General features: G+C 44.7%; 1 protein-coding gene across 2 annotated transcripts in view; it reads left to right on the forward strand.

The window, feature by feature from the left end:
* The first annotated feature begins 4,702 nt into the window (after positions 1-4,702).
* PIP4K2A (phosphatidylinositol-5-phosphate 4-kinase type 2 alpha) overlaps positions 4,703-17,520 on the forward strand; it is a 113,547-nt gene continuing 100,729 nt past the window's right edge. For both annotated transcript variants that reach the window (XM_062633643.1, XM_062633642.1), the window contains exon 1: positions 4,703-4,955. In XM_062633643.1, coding sequence (XP_062489627.1) covers positions 4,815-4,955 — 141 coding nt within the window. In that variant the 5' untranslated portion in view covers positions 4,703-4,814. The remainder of the gene's footprint in view (positions 4,956-17,520) is intronic.

Consider the following 17,520-nt stretch of genomic DNA (forward strand, 5'->3'; position numbering starts at 1 on the left):
CTTGACCATCACTGCAGTGTCTAAGTTAGTTTGCTCACAGGTTATCGTGAAGCAGTTTTGCCTGCAATTCAGTATGCATACAGTTGTGGAGATACATTGCCCAAGAGATCTTTCTGCAGGCATTACAGGCAACACTGTACCAGGTCTGGTCTTAGCTCTGAAGCTTTTTCATACTGTCCCAATGCTGTATGTGCACCATGAATGCTGACTGCATCATATACTCACAGTGTCATTCTATAAAAAACTGTTACTGGATTGAAATACAACTTTCATGTTATGCTAGGCTGTATAAGTAAAAACTCCCTCATGCATACACAAAAATGTCCATAAGGTGTAAAGGAACCAAGAGAAGACCCAGGCTTTAAGCTCTCCCTCTGAAGACAGCCTATGTCCAAGGCTCAGCCTCCAGTAAGGATTAGGGCTACAGGTAGGATTAGGGTTGAGGAAAGGACAGCCTGCTGCTTGCAGCTGGAATGGGGTTACAAAAGGAGATTCAGAGAAAAACAGGGGGGTGCAGACAGAACTTGGGAGGGGAAATGATTTGGTGTTAGACCAAACCTGGTCTAAAGAGCACTACTGAGGTGTCCTGGTCTAAGGCTCACCCTGTGGTCATGATTAGGGCTGAGAAAAAGAGAAAGCCAAGGAAAGGGCTAGAGCTGCAGTTGGAGGGCACTAGAAGAGGGCTAATAAAGTAAAGAGTGGGCTGCAAAGAGAAACTGGCTTCAAGAACTTTTTGCTGTGGGCACTGACTGACAGCCACATCTGAGTCTCAGCTTCTGGTTGCACTTAAAATCAGGGTTAGGCTTGAGAGAGATAACCAAGACCTTCAGCTGCAGTGGGGCTGGGAAGCAATGGATAACTGGAAGTGTAGGCTGCAAGGAGAATTTGGTTGCCAGAAGTTTTGGGGTTGGCCTAGTGAGCTTCAGTCCAAGGCTCAACATTCCTCTCAGGCTCAACTTTACTCCTAAATTCTCTACCTCCTCTACCCCCAGGCAGCACAGGGGGATGGAGAACGTTGTGATGTGGTCAGTTCACCACACTTTGTTTCTGTCACTCCTTCCTCCTCAGGGGAGAAAGGAGTCAAGGTTAGAGTTAGGGCTGAGACAAGGAGAGAGCCTAGCATTCCAGCAGGAGTTAGAAAGGGGCTCTGAAGGACAGTGTAAGCTCAAGGAGAACTTGGCAGGGCTGCCTGGTCTGAGGCTCAGCCTACCATTATGGCTGGAGTTACAGCTGGGGTTAAATTTGACAACAAAAGCCTAATGCTGCAATTAGAATGGACCTAGAAAGCGTGGGGTGCAGGAAGAACTTGGTTGCAAGAAGTTTTTGCTGTGGATGCTGCTTGGCAGTCCTTTCCTGAGACTCGGCGTACAGCTACTGTGAGGGTTAGGATTAGTGCTGGGAGAAGAAGAGAGCCTAGAGCTCCAGCTGGAGGGGGGCCTGAAAGCAGCTGCTAGTGGAAAGGCTGGGCGACGGACAGAATTTGGCTGCAAAGCCTTCTAGGTGGAGGCACTGGCTGAGGGGCCTAGTCTAAGGGTCAACATAGCTGTCAGGTTCAGGGTGAGGCTTGAGGTTATGGTTGCCAGAAAGAGGGAGACAAGAGCTGCAGCTGGCTTAGGGCTAGAAAATGACTGTCCCAGGGAAGTGTAGGCTGCAAGCAGGACTTGGATGCAAGAACTTCCTGGTGTGGGCACTGGCTGGAGGCCACATCCAAAGCCAGTATATTGTTTCTGTGAGGTTTAAGGGAAAGAGAGGGCCTGGATCTGCAGCTGGAGTGGACCTAGGAAGAAACTTTGAAAATAAAGGGTGTGGGATACAGAGAATGTTTTATTGAGGGCACTGACTGGGGTCCTGGTCTAAGGATCTGTGTTAGGTTTTGTCTTTTCAAGTGACCCCTGTGTTCAGCTGCATGTATATCACGGCATCGGTGAGAAACCTACAGGACACACAGGTACGGGCAATCGTCCTGTTCTTTGTGCTTAAAATCGGAGTAGACAAATCTCTGCCCCAGATCCTGTCATGAAGATAGCCCAGGGCTTTGACTGATTTTAATTCTGCTGTAAAGGTTATGCTCAACATCTTTTGCTCCTCTGATAAAACAACCCTCCTTGACAAGGATTCATATTTGCAGGGAAGAGCTCTTTAGAATCTAGGCCAACGCCACAAGACAGTCTCCTGGAAAAAAAGAACAACTGCCTTCCTCAGCCTTGCCTTTCCTATAGGAAACATAACGAGATGTTTGTTATGTTTTACTCATTTATAAAACAAAATGCTTCACTATATGGTTTCACTCTGGAAAACAGATGAAAGATGTATGTGACAGATGTTGGTCATGTTGATGTGTTCAGCATTGTAAGATGCTCAGATGTTATGTTCTAAGCATAATGTAACAAATAAAATGGGTACCAAACTCTTGTGACAGTCTGACTTCAAATCTATATTTAGGCATCTGAGTGACCTGCTTTTATACAAAGGTGCTGACTATTCAGCTGCTTCCATTGACTGCAGTAGAAATACTAAGGATTTTTGTTGTTGCCAAATCTATTTTCAAGAACAAAAAATTTCCAGTTTAGCCTCTTTCTGACTCCTAAGTAACAGCTTGCTCTAAAAGAAAGCATGACAGCAAATGAAATAGAGCATCTCTGCTCTCTCCCACTCTCCATAAGATGCAGAAAAGGGACCATATAATAAATCCTGGTAGATGATTTTATGCAGGATTGAGATTAAACACACTTCTGGGCATGATAGGTAACTTTGCTATTGAGATCACACAGGAAAAAAAGAAATTGAGAACTTGACATGCCTCAACAACTGTGTTTGGTGCAACAAGTTTTTAAATTCATGAGTGGCTCTATAAGTGTGTGCCAGGACCCTGAGCTCACCTATTGGCCTTAGTTGTCCTGAACAGACTCACCTGGGAGCACCTTCTGCCCAGGACCTCCATTTAAGCTCATGGAGGGCTTGGTTTAAGTCTCTGCCTGAGCTATGTTGCAGGTACACTGGTCTCCAGCACTGTATTCTGGCTTGCCTCCAGTCCTGTTTCTGGCCATGTCTCCTAGATGGACCCTGTGCCTACACTGTACCTTCCTGGATGGACCTGGTTCATCACCTCAGCTTCCCTGGGACTGCTGATGTGTGCTGCTGCCAGACCTGCCCACTGTGATTGGGCCCTGCTGGACTGGGTCCTGTTGCTGAGGGCACTGCTTGGACTGGAGTGACCCTTGGCCACTCCATGGAGTAGCCCTGTGCTTGCTTCTACGGATCTGGTCACCTTGCTGAATGATCAGCTGATGCACAAAGCAACACCTACAGCAGGCAGGTCAGTCTGTCTGATTCAGAAATTGATGGATGACTTACTATAAATGCACAGAAGATGTATGGACTGCATTATCTGCGTGTACTGACCCTGAACAGGGACTACTGTTGTCATTAGGGTTCACTGTTATACAGCTGAGCAAAGCCTGTGTTTTTATGTTGGATACCCCAGAGCTGAACACAGTGTTACAATGGGGAGTGTCTGAGTTGGGCAGATGTGCCTTTGCAGGATGTCATCTGTAACTGACCACATCCTCTGTGGCCATAGAGACAGTTAAGAAACACTTTTCTTTTTTTTTTTGCTGTGGGTATGAATAGCAGCAGAGTATAGTTTATAGGGGTGCAGTACTTCTGCAGAAGGCAGTTTTTGGTATCGGTTGTATGGCTCCTGAAGGGAATTGCTCTGGTTGCACATGGGAGTTAGGTCAGGAGTTGTCGAAGTCCTGCCTCAGAGAGTCCTTCTCACACAGTTCTCTTTACAGAGTGGGGAACTGGGAACTTGAGTAAATACTACAAAACCTGCACAAAGTAATGAGGTGTATGATTAGATAATGATTATGATGATGGTGGGGTTTGCTTCCCAGAGGACTTGTGGGAGCTGCACCTGTTTAGAGAAGACTGAGAGGGGATCTCATTAATGCATGTGAGTATCTCAAAGTCTGGTGCCACTCTTTACCGTGGTGCCCAGCAACAGGACGAGGAGCAATGGCCATAAACTAAAACACAAGAAGTTTCACCTCAACATGAGGAAGAACTTCTTTACGTGGAGGGTGGCAGAGCCCTGGCACAGGCTGCCCAGGGGAGCCGCAGGGTCTCCTGCCTGGACACGTTCCTGTGTAACCTGCTCCCGGTGGCCCTGCCCCGGCAGGGGGTTGGACTGAACGTCCTCCAGAGCTCCCTTCCGACCACAGCGATTCTGTGAGCGGGGAGTCCTCCGCAGCGTGCAGGCTGGGACTCGGGGCAGTGCGCAGGAACGAGAACCACCTCCGTCCCCGGGCGGGCGCTGGCGGTGCGTTCGTCTTCCACGACCCCTCTCCCCTCAAGCGCGAGGAGCGCCAGGTAACCGCCCCTCCGCGCCCCCACCTCCCGCTTCCAACCCCAGCCCCCTTCGCCAGCCGCTCGCGCCTGCCGTGACAACCCCGGCTTTCCCTCAGCGGCCGCGCAGGCGCGCTCCCGCGCGGCGAAGGTGGGTGGGTGGCTGGCGCATGCGCGGTGTGGCGGCAGGAACCGAAACTCCCCGGCGTTCCCGCGCCGGGGGCGGGGCGGGGCGCAGTGCGTGGCGGGCGGTGGCGGTTCCTGCCCCCTCTTCCCCCCCCCCCCCCCCGCGGGGCGGGGCCGGCGGCTCGCGAGCGGGGCCATTTCAGCGCGCGGCACCGGCGGGCAGGCCGGGATGCGCGCGGCGTCCCGCGGCTGCCAGCCCGCCGCCGGCCGCGTGCCCCTGTGCAGCGGGCGCTGAGTCGCCCCTTTCCTCGCGCTCTCCCGCCGCCGCCGCCGGCAGCGCCATGGCGGCCCCCAGCAGCATCGTGCCCGCCATGGCGAGTAAAACCAAGACCAAGAAGAAGCACTTCGTGGCGCAAAAAGTGAAGTTGTTCCGGGCTAGCGACCCGCTGCTCAGCGTCCTCATGTGGGGGGTCAACCACTCGGTAAGCGCTGCTCCGCCGCGCTCCTCCCGGCTGCTCCGACGGGGCATCGCCCCCCGCGGGCTGCGCGCAGGGAAGGGCGATGCGGAGGGGGCGGACGGGGCCGGGGGACGCACGTGCCGCCGGCTGTAGCCCTGAGCTCTGGTAGGCTCTGGGAGCTCGGTACCGGGTGCGGTGGTTGCGGGCGGGGGGCGCCGGCGCGGGCTGCGGCGCCCAGCCGGGGCCGGGGGCAGGCGAACCGTGGAGCTGCCACCGCCGTGCCTGCGGTAACCTGTGTCCCGTCGGTCCCGGTTCCGCTCGTCCAGCACCGCGCAGGGTGGTGGCTGTGAGCGGACGGTGCTGCGAGCGGAGCCGGTGTCGCTCCGGTCCCGCCGCCACCCGCGGGCGGGCGGCGCGTAAATGCGTGTGCTGGGGTTAAATAATAAGAGCTGATCCCACCCGGATACGGGCGTTCAAGTAGCGAAGTTGTTCCCGTCACCCGCGCCGCTCGCCCCGGCGAGTGTCCGCCGCCGGTGTGTGGCGCGGGGGGAGGGGAGGCGGGCCGCGCTCCGGTGTGGCAGAGCGGCGGAATTGCAGCGTTCGCGGAGTGCTCCATCACCCTGCGGCGGGCGGGAGCGGCGGCCCTGCGATGGACCGCGGCTGCGGAGGCAGCCTTGCCGTTGCGAGCCTAGTAACGGTGTCACATGGTTTGGGCATTACGAGGCTCAAGGCGCAAGCTTTACGTCTTTAAATAGCCACCGTGGCGGGTTAAAAGTGTAGAACCCCGGGGTCACCAAAAATCAGGTGTCGGTCGCGGGAGTGATGCCGAGAACTTACTCCTTGGTCGTGCAAAGTCTGAACGTCCGAACGCTGGGTCTGTGTGGGATGCTTCTCGTTGACAGTTATTCTTAAAAGCTCTTACGCTGCAATGTGCAGCTTGAGGTTAGGCTATGAATTTTGTAACAGCTTTGTGGAACAGGAAAAGCAGTCTGTGGCATGCACTCGGTATTCTTTTTCTTTCCTTAACATCTAAATCCTATGAGGCTTTCTCCCTTCGTGTACATTTTGCTCATTCTTGCCCAAAGCCTGCAGGCTAAGTATCAAGGCTGAGCACTGTTCAATTGGTGTTAAAGCAGCACCGTGCCCGAAGTGGTGATCTGGTGAATATGCTTTGACTGTAGGTACCAGTATGGTGTTGGTGACGGAGGAAAAGCTCTAGTGAGGTTAAATGCTTTGCTAAAGATAGACATGCGAGGCAGTAGGACACGGTGACAAAGGATTTCAAGTTTTCTGTAGGTCAGCTGTAAGCAGTGGCATCCTGTGTCATGGACTGATAAGGAACTAGATATTTATCTGCAGAGCAAAAAAAAAGCACTCTTAATTGTGCAATTCATGATACGCTGTTTGCTGGAATTGGGCTTAAATACACGACTCTCTTTTGCTCCTTCTTTAGTGACCAGCATTATTCATAGGAAAATTCGCAAACGGGTCTCTTCAATGAAAGAAAGAGAGCTGATAATTACAGGGTGAGAGACTTCTGCTGAACAGCAGCATGCTGCCTATCGGCCATCTCCCTGGGGAGAGACAGGGAGATCTCTTGACAAGAACAGAGATCTTCCTGTTGCAACAGCTCATTGCTAAATGTGTTCATACTGGAAATGCCACTACTTTCAGGGGAAAGACTTCTCCAGTACAAATAATAACAAAGTAAATAGTGACAAATGTAACATAGTACAAGAGTCTTCTGATAGTGTACAGCGGCATACAGTGCTGTTCCCATTAGAAATGTAATGAAGAAGTGTACTGGTTCATACACATAACATTAGGCTCAAGTCCTTTTCCAAGGTGGGGGCTCAAAGAGCAAGCTCAGCAATACAGTAGATTTGGAGAAATGCAGCTTCATTCATGTTCATATGAAGACAGTGGCTGTAAGCATCAATATCCGCTGCATGTTCTGTGGATGTTATCACATTTCTTTACACTGTTGCAAGGTGTAGTCATGATTAATGCTTTGGGTCCCATGGAAGTAAAATCCCTCTGATTGAGAGAGGATGAAAAAGCTCAAATTAATTAATGTGTCCAAATCTAAACAGCACTTCTTAGTCAAGAATGCAGCACTAAAGGGTTGCAGGCTCCTCTGTTAGATGCTTACCCTGTCAGTTTGTAATGTTTGATGTGGCACCATCCATCAAATGAAAACAAGTGTTCAGTGTGGCCGGACTCCCTTATCGCAAATAAGAATTTTTCATGGGAGAAATACAAGTTATGTACTTGGATTCATTAAGAACAGGAATTGAGGATCCTTGAGTTTCTTGACAGAATAACCAGAAATCCACAAGCAAAATTCAGACTAAGAAATGAACATAGACCATAGTTCATGATGATAGTAATTACATAAACTTAGACCATAGTAGTCTGAAAGATCGTATGCAAGACTGGTCCCAGTGTGGTGCATATCAATTTATGAGACAGTACCAGTGTCTGAGTATTATTAACTGTTTGGGGCATACGTATGTATTGAAATAGTGAAGCTGATATACAGTTCCCGCAGTTCTTACAGGTTGTGGCGTCTATTAGAAGGAAGCACTTGGTGAAGACAAAGAGGGGAAAAAAGGATTTTTCTTCAGGTTTTTAACCTTTAGATCTTGGGGCCAAAATATCACTATTACTTGATGGCTGAGTTTTGAGGATTTTCAGATTTTAAATTCAGTGTGTAAAGAAGCTTCATCTAAGGAAGCAGTTACAAGAACCGTTGTCTTTCCTCTCCTGGCCTGGGAGGAAACATGACACTAAAGCAGGAGGCTTACAGCAAAGATGTGAATTCTTAATGCAGAAAAAAATCTGCATTGAAGTGTCTGTTACCCAAGGTTCTTGTAAATTCACCCTCCCCTTGCCGAGAAACGAAGGAAATTGCTTTGGTGATCTCTGCTGTTGTTTAGGTAGAAGTAGAGAGATACCTAGGGCAAAATACTGTTTGGTAATGCAGTCAAAATAAGTAATAACTTAGAAGGGCGTGTGTGGGGAAAGCATGGGAACATTACCCAAATATCTTAAAAAGTAATCCTAAAAAGTAAGGGAACACATATTAGCATTCAGAGCTGTAAAATGCATTTCTTGGTATGCTGAAAAACGCTGTTGAATGAAACTGGTGCTAAGTAAAAGGGAAAGCAACTGTGTCCCACTTAGTAGATGACATTAATACTGATAACAGCAGCAAAGACTAATTGTCAGTGTTCTTGGATCTTGCAGGCATCGGCATCATTAAGAGTTAATCTTGTTTCTTTTACCCTGTGTCAGAGATGGTCTGGCTGTGCTGCTGAAGCAAATACTTAAACTCTGTGGTTAGTATGACTTAAAGCTATATTTTTTGTTAATGTAATTGTAACAATTCATTTACAACCAGTGTGGTAAATAACATTATTACTTCCATATTGTCACTGCTGCTGGATGTCCAGTAACTGCAGGAAGGAAAGTTACATTAGGCATGGAACTTTTGCTTGATGCTTTTGGAAGTAATTCTTCCCTCCTTCTTTTCTGTGCCAAAAATGAAAGCTGGAGATTCTGTGTTTCTGCACCCTGTGACGATTGTCCCAGGCACGCTGTTGGTGAGTCTGCTCTTACTTGTGTTGCTTGCCTGCTTCTGTTAGAAGCTTGTTAAGAAAGCTGGGAATTTGTAGGGAGCTAAGATTATGCCTTTCAAAACATATCGCCCCCAAAGATGGAAGAAAACCAATGCAAGTGGGGTTTTTTTGTAACTAATTTTGAGGTAAAGAATGACTGCTGAAGACTTTACCTGCTGTGTCAACCAGTAAATTGCATGTATTTGGGAGAAGAGAATGAATGCTTAAGGATGTTGCTGAGCATACTGTACAAGCTTAAAAAAAACACCCCAAGCAAACCAAACCCAACACCACCGCGCAGCCCGTGGAATTTGTAATCACCATCTGTTTCTTACATGATTACAAGCTGATGTAGAAATTTAGCAGTGCCTAACTTCTTAGTGACACTTGCTGCAGAACAAACAAATGTAACAATAAGAATACATGGAGCAAATGACTTCTCCTCTTCCCCCAGTTTGTATTGCTGAGTACCTCAGAAAGTGTACTTTCTGTGGGTGAAGAATCCAACAGATAATAAACTCCAGGGCCACCTTCAACTGCTTGCGTGGGGCATTGTGAGCTTGATGCTGCTGTTGCACTCTTGGCTATGATCTGGCTTGATCTTTTTAACGAAAGTGGAACAACACCAAGACAGAATAATAACAGAAGGAGCAAGAGCTGTGGGACTCCTCTGTCTACCAGTGTAATTCCTGGGTTCATTTGCTGTTACAGGTGTGCTGAGTAAATGCATTTCCCCCTTGTATACGGTAGGATATATTTGATCATGTTAGGAAAGCATCTGTATCTCTACAGAAAGCTATAGAATATCTGTGTTTTTGTCAGTTTTCAGTTTGTTTTTTTTTTTTCTTAGTTAACATACTTCTATTCCCTGTTACAAAATCTTATCCAGAGAAATACACACATAGCTCACTTACGCCTGCCCTTGTGTTTTAACAGGGCACTGGAGAGCTTGTAAGTAAATGTGTACCCTCTCAGCTTATGCCATAAATCAAGTTTCTTAGTTCTGATTTACCTACCCTCTCTCCTAGGAACTTCCTCTCCTGAGACTCTACATTTAGGAAAATGACACTGGAAAGAGCTTATTGGGTAGATAATTAGCAAAATAAAGTCTAAAATAATTAAAAGCTAGGTTATGCCTTCTGAAATAAAAACAATGGGCTTCTGTTTGTGGTTGGTTTCCTTTAAAGAGAGGGGAGGAAAAATCCAGAAAAAAACAGACCCACAGCACTTACTACCACCAATATATCCCCATAAATTGTGGGAGTTGATCGACTTCTGGCTCTGTATTTTTAATATATGTTTAAATGCTGATGAGACTAGTGACACTCTAAGGATACGGAACTATAATGGTTACTCATAGCATTGCTGTCAGCACAACATGTTGGTTGGAAACAGTCTTGAAACAGGGAGGGCTGATCATCAGTTGTGTTGCTAGTATTTGTATGTAATGCAGAACATCACTACTGCAGTTGTGCCCTAAATGGCTTTTCAGAAGGACTGAGTCAAAGTAAAACTGAAGTTACAGATCTTGGAGTTAACTTGAGATTTGTAAGAGTGAGCTTCGGGAAATAAAAAAAAGCCTAATCTTACTATTTTTTTAATGGAGGTTGAGGTAGACTACTTGGAAGAAAGCTTCTAAGAAGCAACATATTAAAAAGAATTGATTACAGCACAGCAGATAATAAAGTAATTTTAATTACTTTAAAATAAAGACAGCTGGGCACTCAGCCCAGATGTTTGTATATAGAAGGAAGTAGAACAGGAAGAGCTGTTTATTGAGAACTTGGTCCTTTTTCTGGGTGTCAAGCTTTATGTACTGCAGAAATTAATTTGATGCTGCTCTTGCAACTGAGTACATGGACTAGTAGAAATACCAGTTGTAAATATTTATTAAAATTAGGTTAAAGGAAGTAAATGTTCCTCTGTGAAATACAAATGAGTGATATTTCGTGTCCTTTTCTGAACTGTTGAAAGAGGTGCATGCAATAGCTTCTACGTGAGATGGGAAGAGCTATGGAAAGAGCTCTGACTGTTTCAAAGCTACCTTGCATAGTTCCTTCTGCTCTACAAGGCAAGGTTCTGCAACGGCTAGGATTTTGTTTGCCTATAGGGCTTTTTTTTAATCTGAATTTCATTAACTGCAGTGGGCAGGGCTGGATGATGTTCAGTGAAGCAAACGGGTAGCACAGATTTGTTTCGCTGACTCAGTTTAGTCATCTTATTTGACTGTCCCGCATCAGATGCCTTAAAGTGTCTCTAGGGGATTATTTTTTAATTTCTTGCTCACTAAAGAATTATGCCCATTGGCCAGAGCCTGGTAGAGGTTTATTTTCCTCCTGTAGTTTCAGGGTGCCAAACTTTATTATAACTGACTTACCCTGTTATGCAGGTCCTGCTGTACAAACCAATCCTCTTTTCCCCTCTTCCTTGAAAGTGGGTTGTGCCGTAGGGTTCCATGGGCTAGCTGTACATTATGCAACTTCGCAACAACTGTAGAGTAAGGTGAAACTACCTATTATTTACAGACCTTCAGCTTAATCTTGCCAGAGTTAAGCACTCTGTTTTAGTCATACTGGTTTACACATAGCTTGACTTGTTGAAAGGTCAGACATCTTTGTTGAGCTATGAGGCTTTAAAGGCTTGAAAGAAGTACATGCTCATCTTCACTTTCTCCTGACTTTTAAGTGACTGACTGCTGTTAGGGGTAGTTGACTTCAGTATGAATTCATTATTCTGTGTTTGCTTTAAGGCCTATTTCCATATTTTTCCACTCTTTGTACTCTGTGCTTACTATTAGATGTCTAACAAAAGTCCTGATTTCTCTTATTTTTACTGTTGGTAAAGCACATGTTTGTACTTAGCAAAATAGCTGAAGCGGTCTAAGAAATTGTTGCCTCAGGTATGGGATGGTAATGACGGTCTTTGTTTGTCTTCATGGTCTGCATCCTGGTACATGGTGAAATGGGTTAGCAGTGAATTGCTGAGGTGGTGACTTCTTGCTCTCTGAACATCTGTCTTAACCATTTTCCTGTGGAGCTTGGGCTGCTCTATAATAAGTTAATTAGTTTTGTGTTCAGAGATTGCTTAATAAGGGTGTTGTGAAAATTATTTGAAGTAGCTGAATGCTGTAGTGATGGATGTGACAAACTGAAAAGAAAACATTAGTTTTATCTTCAAAGAGCTGGGTTGAACGGTTTGCAGTAGAAATGCTTAATGCTTAATGGCCATATACTTGATTTTCATCGGACTTTGTGAACAACTGCCTTGTGCACTGAGGCAAGGCAATTAGTCTAATCCAGCTCTTTTGTGTACATTATAAGTTCCCAAGGCAGCCTTAATATTCTTAACGCAGCTGTGATTATATGCATGATACTTTTAGATTGTAAGACAAAACTGGGAAAAACCACATTCCCTTATGTGGCACTGTTAGAAAGCCTGTTGAGCTTCTTGGTGAGGCTAGGATGTATAGAACCACTTCTAGCTGCTTCAGCTAACTGGTTTAATCTTTCATGTTTCCCAGGTTCCTTCTTGATGTTTTGGCCATGCTCTCTCTGCTGTTCCAGTTTGCACTTTAAGTCTTTGCCATTCCAGTCTTCATGGTTAACAAGGTCAACCATATCTGTTTTCCTTATCAGTAACTACCCAGCTCCAAAGTAATCATCCAGTGAAAGTAATACCTCTTGAGGAGTTTTTAGGTAGACCATAGTTCACTAAAGTTCATCATCCGGCCCTGCAAACACCTGTGCCAGCACAAACTGTGTGGAGTTGGTGCAAAAGCAGAAAAGATGGGACAGAATAACTCCTTTGTAGGTAAGTGCTGGTTTGAGCTAGCATAAGGTTAGTAAGACTGCAGCCTTCATAATACTGAAGCCAGCTAAACCTGGGGCTTCAGGTCTTGTTTTCACTCTGACACTGATCAGATCCTGCGGGATAAAATCGGTGATGTACTATGATCCTCCTTCTCACCTGGGGGGGTATGCTAAAGGAAAAACTAATGCAGAAGAGTGAATAGGGTAGGGCTGTTGTACTGCAGGAGGCCATATCCGGAAGTGTCAGTCCCAGCTTAAAAGGAGAGCTGCAGACACTGCAGGGAGAGCGGAGGGAGGAGAATCACAGTTTGGTCTTTGGAACGTGCTGAACCATCTAACATAATTTGCCTATTTAGGTAGAGAGTTAAATGTTTTCAGAAAAGTTGTAATGGCTTCCTAGGGGCTGAAATTTTTGAAGTTGCTTTTAGATGTAAATGTCAGCATTTGGAAGACCTTCTAAATAATAGTAATTCTTGAAAATCCTACCTTAAATGTTTTCTTGTAGGAAGTCAAGCATGTAGTTGTAGTAGTAACTGACTTCCAGGGCTTTTTTGGAGTAAGAGATAGAGGAAAATACCCAACTTGGTTGGCATAAAACCAGTCAAAAGAAAGCAGCATATTGACAGTTTTATTAAATAGTGCTCAGTTTTGGTTAAGTATGATCAGCTTGTGGTGCCAAGGCTCATTAATTCTGTTCTTAAACTAATAGTTCTGATATAATGTCCTTAATCTGTGGCATGTCCTGTTGCAAAGTAGACTTAAAGCTCTTTGGCAGAGTTTAGCTCTGCTTTGATGGTGTTGCCTGGTGTTTTGTAGACCCAAACTGCATAATTTGGGTACCAGACCCATTCTTCGGACAGCAGGTTCCAATGTAGCAGGGTAGCTGGCTGTGTTCCTGTTTGTTCAGTGCACTTGTTTTCTCTGTCAGCCATGTAAATTGTCTGTAATTAGAGAGTATGTATTGGTGTTAGTGTGGCGTGGCCCTCCTTGTGGGTTGGGTTCTGGATGATTATAACAATTTTCTAGAGGAGCTCAGAGAAATGCTCTTTAAGTATGTAATTGTCAGCATCTTTACAGCAAGTAAATCTGATGCATTATGGTTGCCTGGAGCTGTGCAGAAATTGGAAGATTGACATAACAAAAGCAAGGTTGCTAATCACAGAGCTTCCTGCTTCAGTCTTTCTGACTGTTTATATTGTTACATAAATGTAGAGCTAGCTTTGGGAGACCAACTGGCAAATGCTGAAAATTGAGGAAGCAAACTGAGTTTTGAGTCAAACGAGGAATGGGACACCTGTTGTTTTATGTTTTTACAGTTAGTGCATTGTTTTACTTTGGTTTACATTTTACATTCACATGTTTTACAATTTGCCGCTTCTTAAAATAAATGCCTAATTGTAGACGAGGTTACTTTTGGCTTGTATGTAATTCTGAGAACAGTGACACAAACACTTGCATTAGAACATAGTGGCTCAAAAATTTGTGCCTCTTCAGTTGAGTATCCCTTTTTCATAAAGCATTTCATGTTTATTCTTTTGCAAGTAATGAAAACAATCACTAAGATGCTGTTTGGGTTGATCACTTCTCTGGAGTTTGTACTTGGGTACTGTTTTGTTTTTGGGTGTTTTCTATACCGTTTCCAGTTGTGAAAGAAAAATCTGATCTCTTCCAGACTTAAACAGCCTATATAAAGAGATACAGCTCTTCTTTATTCATAAAGTATGTATCTGAGGCTACTTGGTCCAAGTAGTTACAGTATTTAAAAGCTTATACTTGAAATAAAGCCCTTGAAGAGGAAGTGCTTACCAACACATTCTGTCTCAAGCTGGCCATTCAGAAGTGCTGGTTGTCTTTCTGGGGAAGATAGCAGTCTCCAACAAGCTGACTTTACTGGAAAGCCCATACCCCCCTCCTCCTCCTTAGACACTGCAAACATGCAGTTGGAGGACTCAGAAATTACTCACTTGGCCTGAAATGCAGTGTCAGATGCTTGGTGAAGTGCTGCAGATCAGCACCACCCTCTTGTGCAGCAGCTTGGGGCTGATGCAAGCTAGGGTTTCCCTGCTGGTCTTGACGTTTTTCCCCCTCTGGTGATAATAAGGTCAGCAAAGAAGGATTGAAGAGGAATTTTCTGGTATAATTATTCTTCAGGTCTTACGTGAATTGTCAGATTAGTGAGTTTCAGTGTGAGTCATGATTCACTTGCAATCTGTGATATGTAAACCAGCCTTCTCTTGTGCTTGTGCAGTGGACAGGACCAAACAACAAGAAAAGCATTTCTGGATATTCCCCAGGCCCACGGAATTCAAATAATAAAACTAATTTACAGAAACAAAAGCTTAGTACTTGTTAACAAACACATGTACCTGCTTGCAGGCAAAAAGCACTGAAACCACTGTTTTCAGAATGTCTTGCCCATTTTTATGGACTCAGGGAGTTCCTGATATAGCAGTTCTTCCAGCTGTTATTTTGGGCTTCAGCTGATTCAACAATGCTGCTCTCTCTTGCCTACCTACAGCTGCAGGCAGTTGTAGCTGATTGTTTTGTTTGAGTGAGCAATGTCCTTCAGGCTGGTTGGCTCAGGGATGTTAATGGGGTTCAGATGTCTCTGGACACACAGAACTGTGCACTCCTTGTCCCTCTTCAGCTTGTTCTGTTACAGTACATCGAAGCAGGAGAGTATTGAAATATTGAGCATCTTGAATCTTGCTGCTGTTCTACACCTTTATCTTGGTGGGAGTGGGTGGATTTTTCTCCTCTGCCACCACATCTCCCAATACCACTTCTCAGTTGTTGGTTTTTGGGCTTGTTGGTTTTTTTTTCCCCGTGTGCAGCAGTTACCTGTGGTTGGTAGTGGTGTTCACTTTTCAAACTACTTACTCTTCTGACAGTATTCCTGTATTTGCTGTATTCATCAGAGATTCCTCCTTGGAATATCTGAAGTTCCTTCCTTGGAAGGTGTTGTTTGGATAGAACCATTAAAAAATGGTCCTACTTGTTGAGGAAATCTTCCAGGCTTTCATATGAAAGTCTTAAACTTTTTAATTTTCCTGCAAGTCACTCCCTAAGGTTTTCTGGTTGAATGTGATTTCCTTCGCAGTTAAAGGCTGAGCACCTAAGAATTCACTGGAAGAACCTGAAAGTAGTGATTCCTCCTGCATGATGTATTGGTTCCTCCTGCATGATGGGTTGATCACATGGAAGATGAAGGCCCATTGGGGTATGGACTGTGACTCTTTTCACAATGGGCTTCTTCTTGCTAACTAATTTGGAGATGTGCCTGAGGTCTCATTCACACTACTATAAATGCCCTTCAAAATGCAGAGGTGCTCCATTCCTGAAAAGTCATGCTTCTCATCATTTTGCAGTAAAATGTATGTAATGATGTGTAGCCTGGGGGGTGTCTTTGTGTTGCTGAAGTGCCTAAGCTATCCTTGTTACTTGGCAGGTAAAAATGCTTGTTTATCTAGACTTAGGAGTTTTGTTAGGAAAATATTCCTCTTGTTTGGCTTTGTCCCAGGATACCATACTATTGTGTCTTCACAATACTGAACAAAAGTTTGGAAGTAAAGTTTAATTAACAGAGGGAATTGAGGGGTATAGAAATATGGCTAGCTGGCAGGCAGTAATTCAGTGACTTAAGTAGCTGTTGCTATGTGTGAATGTTTACCTCAATAGCAATGCTGAAAGTAACAAAGCAAGCGGGTTACTTTGCTTTATTTGTGGTGCCTTTCTGAACTGCAGATGTTGTCCAGGTGATGTGTCACAGACATGCAACTAGTATTCCAGGGTTGGTTGTTCTTCAATTGAACTTGTATTCTGACAAATGTTAGCCTCTTGGTAAGCAAAAATGAAAGGAACCTGGATCATCTGTGTCTTGCAGATTGATTCTTAACATGTATATAGTGTGCTCCTCAAAAGAAAAAAGTGAGGGAGAGATGAGGAGGGTGTGTATGTGTTTGAAATGTTCTGTGAGTATTGGACTTGCTGGTCAAAGGCTCTGAAAAGTTACTTGGGAGATGACTTTGTTTCTGGCATGGCAACCATTGTTTATGTTTGAGAAATGAAACCCCTTTGTTAAAGGAAGAACACAGATTGTAGAGTTCTCAAGATGGAAGTGGTATAGCTACTCATCAAGACATGTTTTTACTGCAAAGGCTTCCCTCATTTTCTTCACCTACTACTGAAAACTGACTCAAATAGTAGGGCAAGGTAGTACAGATCATTTGGGTGATAAAACTTAGTACTGAGCGTTCAAGTAGGTGGAAGAAGCAAGAAAGCTGAGATAGTAAAGCATAATCCTTGAGCTAAATGTTTACCATTGCTTACCTAGCTGACAAGTTTGAACTCGGAATTGGTTTTTCAGGTTCATCCTAGCTATGTTTTGTGCCGTTTTCCTCTTATTTGATAGACTAAGGAATTAAACTATGTAAGAAGTTTTTCAAAGAAGCTGTCATTGAATGTCACCTCCTCTGCTAAGCTTCTTTGCTGAGGGATGCAAATGCTCAGCTTTTCAGATATGAGGGAGTGTATCTGAAACTATGTGCCTCAGTGCACCCCATTTTTTTCTGTACCATATTGCAATACGGACCTAATAGTAGTTGACCGAGTAGTCTTGTTTTCTCCCTCTCCTCATGTGCTCTATATGCCTAATATTTTTGAATATAATTCTGTGAGCTGTAACCATGTAGGGTACTTACTTTGTGAAAATGTTCTCTTGGTTGTTGAAATATATTTAGTCCAGGAATGCTAAACCTTATCATAGCATTGTTGTTGATGCAGTTGTGCCATACAGCTCTCTACATCTTGTGCCAAGCTTCTTAACCACTCTTTGGAAAACATGCACGTGTCTGGCAAAACTAGCTTCCAGTTAGTTTTAGCAAAGTTTTCAGATATATCTAATTGCTTAGAGCTTGAGGTAGGGTGGATGAAAGGGTCCAGTCCCACCTTCTGCATTTGATGTTGTTTAGCATCACTTTGCTGTAACTTGCTCTTCCAAGCTGAGGCTTCAGAGACCGTTTCTTCAACAAGCCTGACAAACCAGGAATAAAAATGCTCAGCTTTTAGTCTCCTTGAACACAAAATAAACACTGTGCAGTGAGTCAAAGCATTGCCACTGCATAACTGAGTGGAGCTTGCAGTTTTTAATATTTTTATTTT

Source organism: Pezoporus occidentalis, unplaced genomic scaffold, assembly GCF_034315485.1.
Source record: "Pezoporus occidentalis ecotype Australia unplaced genomic scaffold, CSIRO_AGI_Poc_V1 ctg40, whole genome shotgun sequence".
NCBI classification, from domain to species: Eukaryota; Metazoa; Chordata; class Aves; order Psittaciformes; family Psittacidae; genus Pezoporus; species Pezoporus occidentalis.